The sequence below is a fragment of the Haemorhous mexicanus genome, chromosome 17 (genome assembly GCF_027477595.1).
Source record: "Haemorhous mexicanus isolate bHaeMex1 chromosome 17, bHaeMex1.pri, whole genome shotgun sequence".
NCBI classification, from domain to species: domain Eukaryota; kingdom Metazoa; phylum Chordata; class Aves; order Passeriformes; family Fringillidae; genus Haemorhous; species Haemorhous mexicanus.
This window is the reverse complement of record NC_082357.1, coordinates 16,614,883-16,632,038: the sequence shown is the minus strand read 5'-3', so window position 1 is coordinate 16,632,038 and position 17,156 is coordinate 16,614,883. Positions and strand designations below refer to the sequence as shown.

The 17,156-nt window shown below is 43.5% G+C and overlaps 1 protein-coding gene across 2 annotated transcripts; it reads right to left on the bottom strand.

The window, feature by feature from the left end:
• Nucleotides 1-192: 192 nt before the first annotated feature.
• Nucleotides 193-8,559, bottom strand: KDM8 (lysine demethylase 8). 2 transcript variants are annotated; one of them, XM_059861305.1, is made up of 6 exons: nucleotides 7,827-8,559; nucleotides 6,514-6,646; nucleotides 5,604-5,645; nucleotides 4,710-4,859; nucleotides 1,145-1,237; nucleotides 193-1,051 (listed from the first exon to the last, which is right to left on the bottom strand). In XM_059861305.1, the coding sequence occupies exons 1-6, from the start codon at nucleotides 8,525-8,527 to the stop codon at nucleotides 887-889; spliced, it is 1,284 nt and encodes a 427-aa protein (XP_059717288.1). In that variant the 5' UTR covers nucleotides 8,528-8,559; the 3' UTR covers nucleotides 193-886. The 2 variants fall into 2 exon arrangements, with proteins under 2 accessions (XP_059717288.1, XP_059717289.1); XM_059861306.1 differs by lacking the exons at nucleotides 193-1,051; nucleotides 1,145-1,237 and adding an exon at nucleotides 1,244-4,474.
• Nucleotides 8,560-17,156: the final 8,597 nt, after the last annotated feature.

Below are 17,156 nucleotides of genomic sequence, written 5' to 3'. Positions count from 1 at the left end.
AACTGCAATTAAACTATGGATTAACTGTGTTCTAGGTTTTAACATGATGTTGTGGTTTAGAAATGGTACTCCCCAAATTAGTGTTCCCACCAAAATGCTCCAAACCATGAGATGCTTGCTCATTCCCTCCTCCCCCTGCCTCTCCCCTCATGGACAGGAGAATTGGGAGGTCCAAAAAATAAAGATCATGAGTTGCAATAATAACAATTTACTGAAAACAGCAATGGACTAAGAAAATGAACAGTAATAGCAACACTATCAATAACAGTGTGCAAGAGAGACAAAAAAATCACACAGATTTTTTCAATCACTAAAAGACCAAGGAGCCCCTTCCTGCCCCTGGCCTGCAGCAGTGGTGGGCTGAGGTGGTACAAAATAACCTCTGGGTCTGGGCCATGCCCCTCCTGGCTACTGCAAAAATTAACCCTATTCTGGCCAGAACCAGGACATGAATAACTTTTTCCATGCAGGTGACTAGTACCTCGATTGGTGTTAGCTTAATTTTTTAATGGATTGAACCTTCAGGTAGTACCATCTCTCTAGCTAACTCCAGGGTTTAGTGTTACTAAATCCAAGTAGAAGATAACCCTGACCTGGTTATTCAGACAGAGGCTCAGGCAGAGCCCTGGCAGTGCCTATACAGAGACTGTTTCTGATGGATGCATACACAGGACAATGACCTAAGATAGGCTTTTTAGGAGTTATTAGAAACATCTACAAAAATGAAGTGACTACAGCATCATCTTTCCACTTACCCATTGTGACTACTTCTCCATGCTTTAGCAGGAGTTTTTTGGTTTTGCTCCATCTCTAACCTCTCCTGAGAGAGAGATGCTACTTGCCTGATTTTTAATTTAATTTCAGTGCTGCTGGCTACATTTCAGAACTATGACCACCAGAAACTAACGGAGAAGCTGAGCTCAAGCGATCGCACATAGTGCCAATATTTAACTGGAATAAACAGAATCTGTCCAGGCATCAGAATGCAGGACTGAAATGCAGCCTTTGTGAAATTTGGAAACTTGACCAAGTCTGGGTCTTCCACATCAACCTATTAAAAAACCAAACAATAATCAGAAGAATGTCTTTACTCAAAGATGATTTGATAACATTACTGATATTGAAATTTCAGGCAACTATTTACCTGACTAGTATTGTGAAGAATTTGGCTTTCATGGGGGTACAGGTTTTCTGAATCTTCTGGTGAATAGAGACGGATATACTTTCTTCCAAATACCTGTATATAATACAATAAATGTTTTCCATTGGCACATTACCAAAGCTGCAGGCCATAGCTGGCATTTAACAGTAAAATATACCTCATTACAAGGAATATAATTATTGTTAGTAATAGTGCTATAATAAAGAGTTAAACCAGGCTATTGGAATTCAAGTACCTCTTCCCTTGGAACAGATAAGAATTTGAAATACCATTGGGAAGTAAATGCCTTTAACCAGATTGTTTTCAATTCAAGGTTCAAGGAACCCAATTTATACATCATTATTTGGGCACTACATAGCTAGAAATAAGAACTGAGAATAAGGAGGCTGAACCTTCACTGCAATCAGCAGGCAGAGGTACTTGCATGGTGACTACCATATACTTTCCATATACCCCTCAAATTCATTTCTGTTTCATCATTAAACCAGTTCTTTCATTGGAGTGCTGAAATGAGATGAGAATTTGTAAGGTGAGTGGCCTGGCTTCCCTGCATGCTACATGAACTGCAACTTTTTGCTGTCAAGATATGGCAGCATGAACAAGTCAAAGCTGAGTCCTCCACTGATACCAGTGGAAGAGAAGGTTTAGGGTGAAGATTCATACTGCTTGTGGCAGCATTCCAGACCACCGCAAGAGCTAGGCATGATCATACTTGTTGGGAGCTCTCCTATTGTGAGTACTCCGACTAATCCCAGCAGCCCTGAGTGGCTACCCAACCATTCCTAACCAGCCTGCTTTTCCTCTGTCTTAACGTCCCTTCCCACATATTAGAATAGGATTTCCTGAAATCTTACCAACACCAAAGCTGTCATACTGGCTATTTAGAGTTCATTGCTTTCAAGGACATCACATAAAGGTATTCTACAGACTGGACACATACCAAGTACTCCTGCCCTGTCCTGCTCTTCACTATCACTGATTAAACTACTTGATCTATATAACTCTGGCTGTCCATGTGTTTTTAGGATGTATTCCATACCCCAAAGGTATTAAGGATAATAATTAGCTCACCAAAGAACCAAGTATTACAGGGTATTTTTGGTGACACATGGAAGTGACAAAAATGCTGATTATTACTCCAACAGCATGTTGTCTGAATGCGTGAAATTTTTTCGGGACTGCCATCAGCTGTTAACACCTCCTTCTTTCACTTGCCTCACTGGATTAAGACTTTGTATATTATAACATGGCAGGCACCAGTTAATGGGCAATAGCCTGCATCTCCAGAGACTGCTTTTCTCATTAATGGAAAAACTATGATCTCAGCACCAGCCACCAGCCAGGATAATTTCATTTTGTTACTTGTACTTGTGCCTTACTGTACTCCACAGCCACAGTTTAAATGGCATCACAATGCAGGGCAATTTTAATTGAAAGCTGCCAGATTATAAAGATTTTTTCACAGCACTGGCAGATAATCTCCTATTTCTTTTAGGCAGAAGAAAACAAGTTCTGAGGTTTGTAAGGGAAATATCTTTTCCCAGTCCAACAGCTCCTATAAATTTTTCTTCCACCAAGAAAAATCCCCTCAAGCTTTACATAGCATGAACAGTACAGTACTTCACCTTCAGAATGCAGCTGTATGTGTGTGCCGAGCAGGTAGCATGCAAAAGAAATACAATCCATAAAAAGTTGCACAGCAGTTGCAAAAAACCATTCCAGGAAGGTCTGAATTAAGCCTCAGTTTCAAGTGAAAACATAGGTTAGCAAGATGCAACTGGGACAGAGAAACTAAGGCGCAACCCATAAATAACCATCAATAGAAAGTAATGTCACAATCCTGCTGGAAAAGTGTGAGAGTATATGTGGTATTTGCTGGGTCCCCAGGACAAAGGAGGAATTGAGAATATGACTCCATGTTCTTGGAAGGCTAATTTATTATGTTACTGTATTATATTAAAGAATGCTATACTAAAGAATACTATATTATATTAGAGAATAGAGAAAGGATACCTACAGAAGGCTTAACAAGATACTAATTAAAAACTCATGACCCTCTCCAGAGTCCTGACCCAGCTGGATCACGATTGGTCATTAAGTAAAAACAATTCACATGTTGGATAAACAATCTCCAAAACACACTCCAAAGCAACAAAACACAGGAGAAGCAAATCAGATAATTATTGTTTTCATTTTTCTCTGAAGCTTCTCAGTTTCCCAGGAAAAGAAATCCTGGCAAAGGGATTTTTCAGAAAATATGATGGTGACAAGTGTAAGCCTGGATTTTTTTAAGAGTCTGATGGAACAGTAATCTCCTTCAGTAAACAAAACACCTCTCAGTGTTCATAGATTCACAGTAGTCAACTGCTTGGATCCAGAAGACATCCCCTTTGACCTGTTCAGTGCTTACCACAAAAGGCTCCAATATTTTATTGGGTTATTCTGCACTAGAAGTCATCATCAAAAAGCCTACCAAGAGGAACTCAGCAGGAATTATGTCAAAGTACAAGTTTTAATTCCTATTTCACTGCATGCATTAATATTTTACTGGGTAACCTGATACAGACTAAAGTATGCACCTAAGTCCACCTCAAAACCTTGCTTTCCAGATGTGCTGGCTTTGGCTGGGGTAGAACTAATTTTCCTCCCAGTGGCTGGTATAGGACTATGTTTTGGATTTGTACTGAACGCAGGGTTGATAATATAGAAATGTTTTTGTTATTGCTGAGCAGGGTTTACACAGATCTGAATCCTTTTCTGTTTATCATACTGCCATGTTGGCAAGGGAGTTGGGGGTGCCTGGGAGACTGGGAGGAGACACAACCAGGACAGGTGACCCAAAGGAATTCCAGACTACATGACATATTGCTTAGTATATGGGGAAGGAAGAGGAGGAACAGGAGAAAGAAGAAAGAAGAAAAAAGAAAAAGAAGGGGGGATGTTTGGAGTGACAGTGTTTGTAATTGTTAAGCATGATGGGCTCTGCTCTCCTGGGAATGACAGAACACCTGCCTGCCCATGAGAAGCAGTCAAGTAATTCTTTGTTTTGATTTGCCTACGTGCACAGTTTTTGCTTATTAAACCTCAATCCACAAGTTTTCTAGCTTTTACTCTCCCTGTTCTCTCCCTCATCCTACTGGTTGGGGGATGAGAAAGCAGCTGCATGAGGCTTGGGGATTGGCTGGGCTCAAACCACAACACCAGAAAAATAAACTCCTTAGTACAACATGACAGGATCCAAATTCTTCCCAACTCTGTTACAAATTCCATGTGACCTTGAAAAAGCTGTTTCTTGTGATTTCTATCTATCATCTGTAAAACAAGAGTAAGTAATGGTCTCTCAATGAGCAACACTTGTGGTCTGTAAGATTACATTCAGTAGTAAATTGCGGTACTGACAAATGCAATAAAGTAGCAAAATATTATCTCCATGTTCTCTAGCCTTCCATTGTTCAAGTTGTCTGCTCCCCTTGTCTCTAACACATACCACAAATATTTTCTCTAAGTATTGCATTAATGGCATGTGCAGAGTAACTAGAGTACATACCTGGGCTAAAAAATTTTGCTGGGGATCCTGATGAAGAGGTGAGATTGTGCCTCCAGGACCAAACCAGGCATTAATGGTGATGTCATCTTCTTCCCCTTCCCCCAGGCAGCAGTAGTCAGGGATACTGATATCTTCTTTCAGTTCTGGGATCTATTTCCACAAAGAAAGAAACATTAAAAGGGTATGTGCTGACTTGCCAAATCCATAATTCATCAAACAGATGAGCCAGGCTGGATGCAAAGAGAACAAATGACTGGCTGGTCCAGCAAGGGTAGGAGAAAAGTAGCTGACCTGCTAGGAATCTGCAGGAAATCTTCTCACACTTTCTGTTCTAGTGAGCAGACTATGTTGGAAGGAGAAGCAGGAGAAAGAAAGGGGTTTCCTCATTCTTCAGAGACCCTTTGCTTTTGCAGAAATCAGAGACACCCACAAGAATAAGTACATTTGCTCCTCATGGAAAAGGAGCAGCTATCTCTTCTATACTATGATTGCTTCAATTTTTATGTCTCCCACCAACACAAGCTCTGGTAAACTGGAATGACATTTCAGATTATGATAAACATATTAATGTTGAAAACTTTCCTGTCCAAATCTCTTCCCTGACTTATGAAAGGGGCTTTCCAGGTGATATCCCCCTAAGTATATGCTACATTGTACTGAAACAGCACTAGGATTGAATGTCTTCATCCCAAACAGGATTTGTTTCCATGTCTTGTAGCCAAATGCAACAAACTTCTCCCTCTGATCCTTCAAATCATGGGAACAGAAACTTAAGAATTACTGTGAATTCTCCATATGCCCTCCAATCTAGTACAGTCAACATCTTGAGAGACGACTTGTGCTGCAACAAAAAGAAGACATGACTGTAGGAAGATAACATTCACTCAGTTTTACCTGATCAAAAAGCTGGTGCTGGGCAAGGTATCCTACATTGTTCTGAAATGACAGCAGAAGAAGAAAAAACATACATGGAAGACTGTGAGTTAATTTAGTTACAGGTGAATAGAATTTACTTACAGTAAATTCCAGCGTCCTGTTCAGAGTACTATATATAACTGTTTCAACAGTATAAGGTGTCTTCAGAAATAGCAACTTACAGCTCCATTGAAATAGTGAGAGTGTAGGTGTGTCTCCACAATGAAAAAATCATCCAGCTTGAGTTCCTGAAGGAAGCTGAGACTCCCTATGGAGTCTTGACTGCTGACAATGCACTACAACTTTCTAGCCAGACCCTGCTGGCACACAGACCAGTTCTCCTCCATGCCCTGGAACTACTCCCATACTCTATTCCAGGGTCCACCACAGATCAATTTGCTACGGCACATAGTCCTTCCTGCCAGAAGGCCAGGAAACAGAAATGGGGGCTTGGGATCCCCATCTGTGAAAGCAAAAGGACATTCCAGACGCTAATCAACTTTGTATTTTTCTGCCTCGTGGCTTGTAAATGTGGATCTGATCCTAAATCTCACTAAGCAGTTTAATGAGACAGAGGAACAACACTGCTGGCTGAGGATCCCTTATTCTTAGATTCCACCAGTCAGGTTTTTGCTGCGTATGTATACGTGTATATATTGACCAAATTCCAGCTACTGTACATTTGATTATAGGTAAAAATCAAACCTATTGTTGCAATAATTATTCCTAGCTTCAGGAAAATATGTCAAACCTTTTCAATCAGAGCTGTGTTTACAGCACACCCCCTCCCTTGATACCACCTCTGAGTAGGTTTGTTGTAAACAGAACTGCTGTCTGTACCAGTACCATGCTGCTGTATTTGGAGATGAAACAAAGGAGTCTAACAGACCTCATCCATGATATACTGGCTGATGAAGTCACTGACAGTCATGAGCTGCTGAGACCATTCCTCGTCTGTATACCGAGCACCCAACTCCACAGGGACTGTGCGGCACCCTGCGACTTGACAGAAATAGTCCACACTGAAATAAAGAAAGTTTCATTACCTTCTATACTGCTCTTACTAATTTTGAATGTAAGGCAATCAATCCAAATCAATCTTGTTGGGTAATAAAATTCTACTACCCTGAGTTTCTCCTGTCTAAACCAAACCAACCAGAAGAAAAAGGCAGAATAAAAGAATGCAAGCAACAAGGAAATCAGCAGGCAGGTTTGTGTGTACATGACCCCACAACTGTGTTTTGTTTTGGTTTAAAAGCCTGTTTGCCTCAGTTGTTTCATTCCAAACTAAGAAGAATTAAGCTGTTACTGTCTCTTGGCAAGGGATGGCCAATCTTTTTGCTGCCTGCTGCCACATTTGATAAAATGTTGTATCTTTTACACAGTAATATTAGATCAACTCTCTGTCAGTGTTTATACAGGTGCCAATAATAGCCATTCCAGTTGCAGACAGAGGAATTAGTTTGATGGGTGAAATATATCTCTCCATGGACAACAGTACTAATTAAACGGAGAAGTTAATCTTGTGAGGGATTTTTTTTCCTTTTTCTAGGGAATCATGACCTTCAACTCAAAAATACTTGATGCTCAGTATTGGAAATGCGGGCACCATTGTGTGCAGTAACCAGCCAGCACAATGCTGTTACTCAGTCCTGCACAGCAGTGTCTGAAACTCAACACTCAAACACAACACTGAACAAACATCAGTGCTTGGACTTAGGAACGAAAAAGTCAACCATGCTTACTCTTGGCTCTGAAATTCACTTCCCATTGCAGTAATTATCAGCAAGCTCCAAGAGGTAAAAACCACTGATATGTGTGCTTGACACAGATCCACTGAGCTGTGAACAGCTCACTGGCACTTTGCAATGTGCAGTTCTCAAGAGATCCCAGGTGTTGCCATTGGGCTCCTGGGACGGCTGAAGGCTGGGCAGAAGGTGGCCTTCACCCATGAAGAGCCAGAGGCTGGTCCAAGAGTCACCTTTGGCCCCGAGACAGTCCAGCATCTACCTTGAATGCTATGAAGAGCTTCTCTCATGTATGAAGCAACTTCCACTGAGCAGTAGTACAGTGCTGCTAGCAAAACGCACTGTCCACGGTATCCATTGCCTGGGAAGGTCTGCTGCTCTATCGAGCATCAAGATATCCAACACAAGGAAGGATCGTGCCTTCACTTGGACAGGGAAGGAACTTACTTCTCACCTCCACTTCTTCATACACGGCCAGTGATCCATGACGCCCTCCAGGACCACGGGCCGCTGGGGAACGAGGTAGTTGTCTCTGAAGTGCTCCAGCGAAGGACAGCGAAGGTGCGGAATCACCTCCTCCGGCTGCACGGCGCGGGGCGGCGGCGGCTCCGGCCGGACGCTCTGGAACGGACGCTCCCCCTCAGCAGCCGGCACACGGAGGCCGGGCCGCGAGCGGGCCGGCGGGGCGCGGGCGCTACGGGGCAGGTGCGGCTGCAGCGCGCGCACCAGGCGCGCCAGGACGTTGTCCAGGACGGCGGCGCCCATGAGCAGCCCCAGGTCGCAGAGCCGCACGGCGCGCGAGAGCGGGCGGCCCGCGGCCACCTCGGCCAGCGCCCCGAAGAGGCAGCCGTAGGCGTAGACCTGGCGCCAGCCCTTGCCGACCTCCCTCCATGGGCCCGCGTTCAGCTTCTCCCAGGAGTAGTCACGCAGGACGTCGCTGAGGCGCTCTAGCGCCGCTGCCGCTGCCGCCCCGGGCCGGCCCGCCGCGCCGTAGAGCAGCGCGCGGGCCCGCCGCAGCAGCGGCAGGACGCAGTCCTCCACCTCGCCGCTCAGCGCCAAGGTCAGCCCCTCCTCGGCGCGGGGCAGCAGCGCCTGCAGCTCGGACCACAGCGCGGGGCTGTAGCTCGGGCCCTCCGCGCTGCCGGTCGCCGCCATGGCCGCGCCTGCGCCGACGTCCGCGAGGCGGCGCTGTCGGGCCGGGCCGGAGCTGAGGCGGGGCCCGGGGCTGAGGCGGGGCCGGACGTGGGAGGAGCGCGGACGGGGCCGAGGTGGCGCCCGGAGGCCGATCGGGATGCCCGTGACGGGACCGGAGCTTCTGTCGTACCGGCGAAGGTCGGTCTCGTCGTTCTTACCTGTGCACTTGACCAGCGAGTCAGCTGGAATTGCATGACTGTGATCGGCGCTGCTTTCGCAGCAAAGGGAAGCCCATAGACGCGGTGAATGTCACGGTCTCTTCTCCGGCCGTTCACCGAGGGCCAGCGTGAGGAGGGGCTGCCTGCGCTGTGGAAGCCTCTCAGTCCCGGTCGCGGGACAGCGGAGCGCAGGCGGTGAGTGCTGGGGGAAAGGGAGATGCGCTCATCCCAGCTGACCTTTTGTGCTGCAAAGAAACGTCTCTGCCCCCGCGTGCGCTCGAGGAGCTCGAGCGGAGCCCAGCGCGGCTCTGAGCCGTGTTCTCCCGCTGGCTCAGCTGCTCGGTGTTAACCTGCACATAGGACGTCCTTTCTGCACGGGATACGCACGAGTCTTCTTTCTAACGCGCTGGGCACGGCATCACTGAGCCCCAACTTGCTTTGATAATGTGCCCTGAACTTAATACTAAATATTAAGTTCTCAGGACTTAATACTTGACTGCAAAGGCAAAATAATATTTTACTTAAAATTCAGTAACTGAGGAATGTTTTAACAGGGTGAATGAAACGAAACCACCATAAGAAGAAATGAGGATTTTTTAGCTCCTAGTTAGGGTTGAAATCTTCAGATTTGAGACAAATCCTAATTTATAGAAAAAGATAAAATCATCATTTTCTATACTCAGACACCCACTCTTCTTAATGCATGCTAGTTTTGAAATGCCTGTAAACTGCTGCAGATGTTTTGTGTGAGCTGGCTGACCAAGGAAGTGGACGACTTCAGTGCTGGACATTTCCATTTTAGATCAAGAAGAGAGAATTTAATTCCTGCTGCCAAAGAACAAAGATTACTGTAATGTGTCTAACCTGCAGAAGCTGATGGGAAAGAGTTCCACAGATTATGCCACCATCACTGAAACTTGTTTTTGTCAGAAGTAAATTTTTTAAAGATTGTGGAAAGCAGACTGCCTAACCTTGTAGAAAGATGTCCCTTAAAGCATAAAAGAAAACTTGGTACCAAGACTTCCCCTACTGCTTCCTGGGTTATAGTCTGTGCTTTTTGTTCTCTTTTATATTCTGTGTATTTTTAAATATACTCCAGCCTCTTTTTTTCCTAGCATGGACTTTCAGAAAGAAATTATCTATTTAAAAAAACCCAAATGAAGAGGCACACAGTCAAGGGAGATAATGCCATCTGCATACAGATAAAGCTATATGTATTTCTCTCTTCTGTTTACAGTCATATATTCCAGGACCCACAGCTGATGTTACCTTGTCTGCCACTGGTGAAAAAGTGATTAGTTACACCAAGTATAAAAAAATACACTCTTTATCTTATCTTGCATTTGTCTTTATTGAAAAGAGTATTGGCCAAAGAGTATTTGACCTGTCCAGAATTTAATTTTTTAAAAAAAATATTTGTAGGAATATTCTTCTTTATAGCACTCTTCCTTCATTTGCTAATTTGAGTTAATGAAAAAGTCCTGTGATTGTTTTTGGACTTTATTAAAGTTACATCAAGACACATGCTCAGTGGTTCACCACTTCAGTCCAAAGTAGGACGTTTGTATTAAGTGGTTCATTTTTTAAAATGACAGCATCTGCTTGCCTGTACATATTTATTTATGATTCTTCCCTAGGTGAATGTAGCAGAAGTCTGGTGAGGAATAGCCAGCTGTTGGAATTAGCAGATAGAGAAAGCAGTTATTTGTCCTGTGAAGGACTGTGAAAGCTGAGGCCGGGAGTAATAAAAACTAAATAGATGCCCCATAAATGAGACACATAAATGGGTTGCCTTGTCTAGAGTCCTTGTTAAAGATGAAACCTTCTTACTGAAGAAGGTCCATTAACAAGGACTCTAGACAACATTATGTCTAGCAATCCAGAGCACAACAAGTAACGCTGAAGATTTTCTTTCTCAGGACTCCGGGCTGCTGCTCAGCTCCTCAGCAATGCCATGTCCCTTTTGGCACTCTGGCACTTTGGAATTTTTACCCTCCTTAAAGGGAGGATGGCAAGAAGATGGAGCCAGGCTCTTCTCAGTGGTGCCCAGCAATAGGAAAAGAGGCAAGGCACAGAAACTGGTGCATAGGAAGTTTCACCTGACCCTGAGGAAGAACGTCACTGTGTGGGTGAGATGCACTGAACAGATTGCCTGGAGAGGGTGTGGAAAGTTCCTCACGGGTGATATTCCAGAATGTACTGGACACGATCCTGTGTCAAGTGCTCTGGGATGATGACCCTGCTTGAGCAGGGAGGTTGGGCCAGATGACCTACCTGTGCTCCCTTCCAACCTGAACCATTTTGTAGTTCTGTACCAGGGAAGGTGATCTGTTCCCTTGTTTCCAGGGCTTTTGGAATGCCTGGGCATGTGCTTTCACCAGCCATCACAGCAGCTAAGTGCCTGCCAGTCTTGGCAGTGTCCAGGAGCAGGGATGAAGTGGGCACAGGCTGATACTGCTGCTGCCCTGCCACCAGTGCTTAGGCTGTTTTTGCTTCCAGGAGTGGTTGACTGGTACCTTCCATGAGCAGTATACTCAATATACTCACTTAACATTGCCCCTGTGCCTCCCCACCCATGCAAAAAAAAAGGTAAAAATAAGTGAAATTGGAACCTAAGATGCCCTCTGTCACTTAAATGCGAATATAAATTGATGACTGCCATGAAAGCCATAGTTGGCTCTTATTTTCCTTTACAGGAAATTATTGTCTCCTCTTCTGCAAGAACAAAAGTGTGAACACATAAGACTTTAAAGATTTTGGACGTCTTTCCAGATTGCTTTTTCTGTTCTTCTGAACAGGAGATGAATGATTCTGATTAAAATACGTACAGAATTAATTATTAAACATAATTTTCCTCAGATGAGCAAGGTCTTCCTGATTGAGAGTAACACAGCCATACATTTTCATGGTATCTTGGAGTTGAGTGTAGTCGTGCATCGACAGTGTAATGACGGATATATCTTTATCAACCTGTTCCCTGAACTGTTTTTATTACTGCCATCTGCTTGGCCGAGAGTGGCAGCTGCCAGGTCTCACAAATAGTGCTGTCATGTACTTTCATGTAGAACAACATATTGTTGTAATTTCCCTGATATTACTAGATGAAATAACTTTAAGTGAGATAAGGTGACATTTTGCATGACACTTTGAAATGCGTCTCATTGCTTTGGGTATAGGACACACAGTGTTCTTTCTGGGACATGCTATATCAGCACACCCAGTTCTACTTTCAGAAATCACTGGAAAATACTTATTTTCATAAGCATTACGTAACATCCATCTGGGACATGTGTCAGTGCTGAGATACAACTGAGACAGTATTGCTTACACATGTAGTCTTAGTTACCTTTGCTGGATGGAAATTATGTAAGTTAGACTATTTTAAAGTTCTTTTTCCTTATATCAACTTTAATCCCCTTCATATTTGCAAATACGTTCAGACAGCTCCTTCAACATTAAAGAAAACATAAAATCTTTACAACTGTCATGAATGAGTGTTTTAAGGTTGCTTAAGAATCACCAGTGAAGGTATCAGCAAAAGTATGTTTAATATAAAAGTGGAAGCATGAAAAAGTTTGTGTTCAAGGTTAACTCTGCTACTCGGTTTAAGAACTAGAAAAAGCAAATTAAAGTCTAAAATCAGTCTAAACCCAGAATCAACTCCAAAATTATCTGTGTGAAGGCTGGAGGGTAGAGGGAGAAAAAGGGTAAGGGTAGAAACTGATAAGGATAAAAAAGCATGAGGAAGACCCTCCTGCTGAGTCCCAGGGTTCAGAATTGACCTCTCTGCTAAATTGAGCTGGAGTGTGACCTACAGTTTAGGCCCAAAGGTTTAACAGCTCTTAAATTTACCAACACTTAATTGACAGGTCAAGTTGAACAATTTAACAAAATATTAATTTAGCATTTACTATAGGGCAACAGTAACTACCAGGCCTAATTTACTTACAAATCTAAACTTCTTAAGAATTTAAGAGAGCAATGTTTATAGTACATTTCCTATAGTATATTCACATTTGCATGCACAGAGACCTAAACACTATTTACGAGGCATATACCTGTGAAAAATTCCCCTCGAATTCAGTGAAGGATTCACACTGGATGCCTTTGCATCTTCTCAACAGGCAAAGGGTTGAGCCTCAAGGAGTGGAGGCATCCGCCTAGGATCTATCTTGTCGTTCAGCAGTGGTTGTTTGAGTATAGCAAACGAAAATTCACTGGCTCTGAGGGACCCCACTCAAAAGGAGGTTGCTGGTCGCAGCCTGCTGCAGTCCAGGAGAGTTCAAAGGGTCTCATTCAGGACCATTGTTTATAGGGTCTCAGGAGAGTGGGCTTCAGTCACAGTAATTTTTCATCCTGGCTACAATTTGCTTTGGTAACTTCCTTTGAAATTTCAATAACAATGTTCTTCCACTCAGGTTGTTATTCAGGCAAGAAAAATAAGTTTCCAAGGCTGTTTGTTAAAAACAGGAGCTCATTAGACAGCACCACTTCCTGGGAGCAGACACTGTTTCTGAGACGCTCAAGAGGGCCTTGGCGCAGGTGCCGTTTGTCAAGGCCGAAGCCCAGCCAGCATTTCTTGGATCATACTGCGGCCCAAGAAGGAATGGAGCAGATGCACTACCACAAGAACAAACCTTTAAAACAATCTTTATAGTTGCAGGTGCAAAGAAAACTTAATTGGGCTATTTCTTCTTGCTAATGAACATTAATGAGAAACAGCCTTTCTTATGAGGCAGAAAACCTTGTTGTGATGAAGAAGGTAGAATATGTATTCCTGATTCTTGTATCATTTTCTTATTCAAGCGCCATAGGATGTCAGCTGCTGAACAGCTGATTGGCAACCTGAAGGTCTGAAGCACAGAGACAGCTAGCTTGTAGTCAGCCTGTTTGGAACGCTGCTGCAGGTAGTAGACTTCGGAGAGGAGTGTGGAAGTGATGACACGGGTCCTTTATGTTTTTCTGTTTTATCCGAATGGATGTGTAGCTTTGCCACTTCGTTGCTAGCAAAGCAGAGGCCATTGGAATTGCAAACAATGTTCTCCCAATGGCTAACGGAGGGCCAGGCCAGAGGAAGGTCTCTTGGCATTTAGGTGGTGATGTACACTCTTACCTGTCATTCCAGTAGTGCAGTTCAAGAGCTGATGCAGGCTCCTGCTGTTGTACTGATCTTGCACTCTCACAAGATACAATTTTCTGCTAAGGGCTGGGACACGTCATTTTCATCAGCCACACTTTATATACATTTATGTACCTTAAGAGGAAGAATATTTATACATATATATAAACATTTTTGCCTTCCTCCCAGGATTTAAAAATCTCTTTTGAAACTGTCTGATTCAGCCCCTGAACTAGAGCTATAAATACCGCATGAATTTGTTTTGTGCTCTAAGTATACACATTTATCTGTGTTCCTAAATCACATTCTTATTAATGAGCACAGTGGTTGCACACCGCAATTGTTGGTTGTATTTTGTTTCTGTGGATGCTTTTGAGTGATATTTTAAAGTCTTTGTTGGAGATTTCATGCGCTTCAAAAATTAAATTTAGTCTGTGATTTTATTACACTTTTAATTTAATTTATCTTAACTGGTGCTTTCAAGCTGTGAACCAGCTGTTGACTTTGAAAAAAACATTGTTCAATTTGAAAGGAGCATTTTAAAGCTTAATGTAATGGCTGTAAGTAATCACTACAGCAATTATATTCTCTGGTGTTGTGCGTCACTATGGCAATATTGGAGGCTGTAAGAAAATGCAGGAAAGAAACCCATCAGGTTCGTATGCCTTAGTTTTGTCTGCAATGTCCAGCATCTGTGTGTTCTGTGTAGCTTGGTGTCCCCGCTTGATTTGCGTCAGAAAATCAGAAGCTTCACTCTGTTGTGGCTCCATGTTTGCCCAGCAAATCAGGGGTTCTTGGCTGTGCTCTCCTTGGACTGGAGACAGGTTTTGATTTTTCCCATGTGGGCAGATGGTAGATAGGCTGCTCTGCTGCCTCCTCCTGACTCATTCCAAGATATTGTGTTGAATTTTGGGGTTGATTTTTCTTGAGCAGCTGTGTACCCACCTTGCCTGATACTCGTGATGGCAAAGTTTTTCACAAAGCATACAAAGAGTGTGGCCAGGATGGGAGATCTTGGTGTCCTGTAAGGTCAGGCCATGCTCCCACTGTGCCCTGGAAAGCATGGTAAGGAGAATTAATAGAAATGGGTGTATTTTCATGCACATTCTGAGAAGGAACAGCCTCCATTTGTTTGTGAGTAACACTCCAGTTCAGACAGGCTAGAGCTATTGGGGAAGAGAATTTTCTGGATCACTGCAGTGAGGTTAAGGGAAGAAGCATCCCTTCATGTTGTAATGGTCTATGAAAATGCTGTGCAGCTTCCTCTGCCATGGAGATTCTCTCCATCATGATTTTTAAAGGCATGTAATACACATCACTGTGGAAATAGACTATATTTTCCAATGAGTCACCCAGCCATGCTTTACAGACAGCTTGCGTTTGAGAACTGTGGACAACACTACTGCCCCAAAAAGGCGGTGCAGGACTTACACTGTCTCTGCTTTTCACAGAATCCCAGAATGGCTGGGCTTGGAAGGAGCCTCTGTGGATCATCTAGTCCAACCCACCTAAAGCAGGTCCACCTAGAGCAGGTATTTTTGCCAGTGTGTGTTGTGGAGCAGGTTCAAGTCACCTGCCTAGCTAACATCAGTTCTGGTTAACAGCTGTGTGAAGTAACAGTGCAAGTGGGAAAAATCCCATAAGAAGCTTAGATTGAGCAGTATACCAAGCCTTCCCTAACTTTAATTTGTAGCAAGATCCTTCAGAATACGTATCTAATGACAGCAACATCTGAGCTGATGCAGTATTGTGAGAATAAAAGGCAGGACAAGTGTGCAGGGAGAAGGGGGCATTGTGAACTTTGGATGAACTGTAGACCGGGCTTACTACTGAGGCATAATTACAGATGTTTGGTTGCCATGGCTTTTAAGAAATAATAGAATATGCTTTTGGAAGTGGTTTTGCAATGGCACTTGTAGTAGATGGTATTTGTGATATGACTGAGGTGATCCTCTGCTAAGAGGTAGCCGTGCCTTGGCATGGGAACACCCTGCTGGAACATATGTTGCTGTAAAATGAAAAAATGAGATTTTCACAAGAATGAAGGCACAACTGTCTGTGTTTGCAGTGTGCATTTGTGGGGCATCCCCAGCAAAAGGAGTTTCAGTGTATTTTCCCATTTATCCACCTGTGTGTAGTGCAGAGCAAAACAAAAGCTACAGATCCAAGTGTGTTTCAGAGATCAGGCATGTCCCTTCTGGACACATATGGCAGAAGCTGGGGTGGTGATCAGAGGTCACAAAGGGACAGAGACAGAATCCTCATTGTGACAAAGGCAATATGACATGTGAATTACACTATATCTTGTATGTGTACGTGTGTAAATAAATGAGACACTTAAAGAAAGTAACTGCTGGGATGGAGACAGGCATGAAACAGTGTGTTCTGGAAAGTTAAAAGCTTAGCCAGTGTACCAAGGTATTTCTTAATGTAGCAGAATGAAATTCCTTTGGGTGCAGCAAATGAGACACATAAAGTGTAATGCCCTGTGAAATCACAAAGAGCCACTTTCAACAGATGGAAAAAGCAACTTTAATACAAAACCAAAAATTGTTAGACTCTGCCTTTGATAATCCAAGTACCAGCTTACACTTTACAGTATCCATTACTGGCTGTGAAATGTATTTTGGTAGTTAAATGCACTTGCTAGTTTGTCACTATATAGAATTAAAAAATTCTATGTTCTGCTGTTTTCTTCACTATGAGAAACTAAAAAACTCTGTGACAAATGTCTTCCAAGTCACACATGCTGTTTCACTCTCCTGTCTGCTGCACTAGCGTGGCTGTTCTTAGTGTGGAACTGAACCCCTGAGCTTGAAGCTGGTTTTAGGAGTCCCTCTGGTAGGGATGTAAGGAGGCATAAGGGGGACATGTATGAGAAGCCCATGGCCAATGGCAGAGCTTTAGGCTGGCACCCTGGAACCCGGGAGCTTTTCTGCACCCTCAAAGGAGCAGCATCATAATGTAAGTGGGATGTGAGTGCTCACCTTGCCTCACCACCTCTGACTGTCTGGCTATGTCCACAGAGGAGTGGGGCACCTCTCCCAGCTGTCCTGTGCTATGAGTGACTGACCTGATGTAATCCAGTGTAGAGAACTAGGAAGTGATGAGCAAAAGGAAGAATAATCCTAAATTTGTGTTCACAGTCAAAAGTACAGAGGTGGTTGTTAACTGATGAATGAGACCTGGAATAGTAATAAATACTTATATGGAAAAGCTGGCATAGCACTAAGTCATAAGAGTAAATAACATGTTAGGAGTTCTTAGAGAAGCAACAAAGCATGTAACAAGATTGTGTTACCTAAATTCCCAG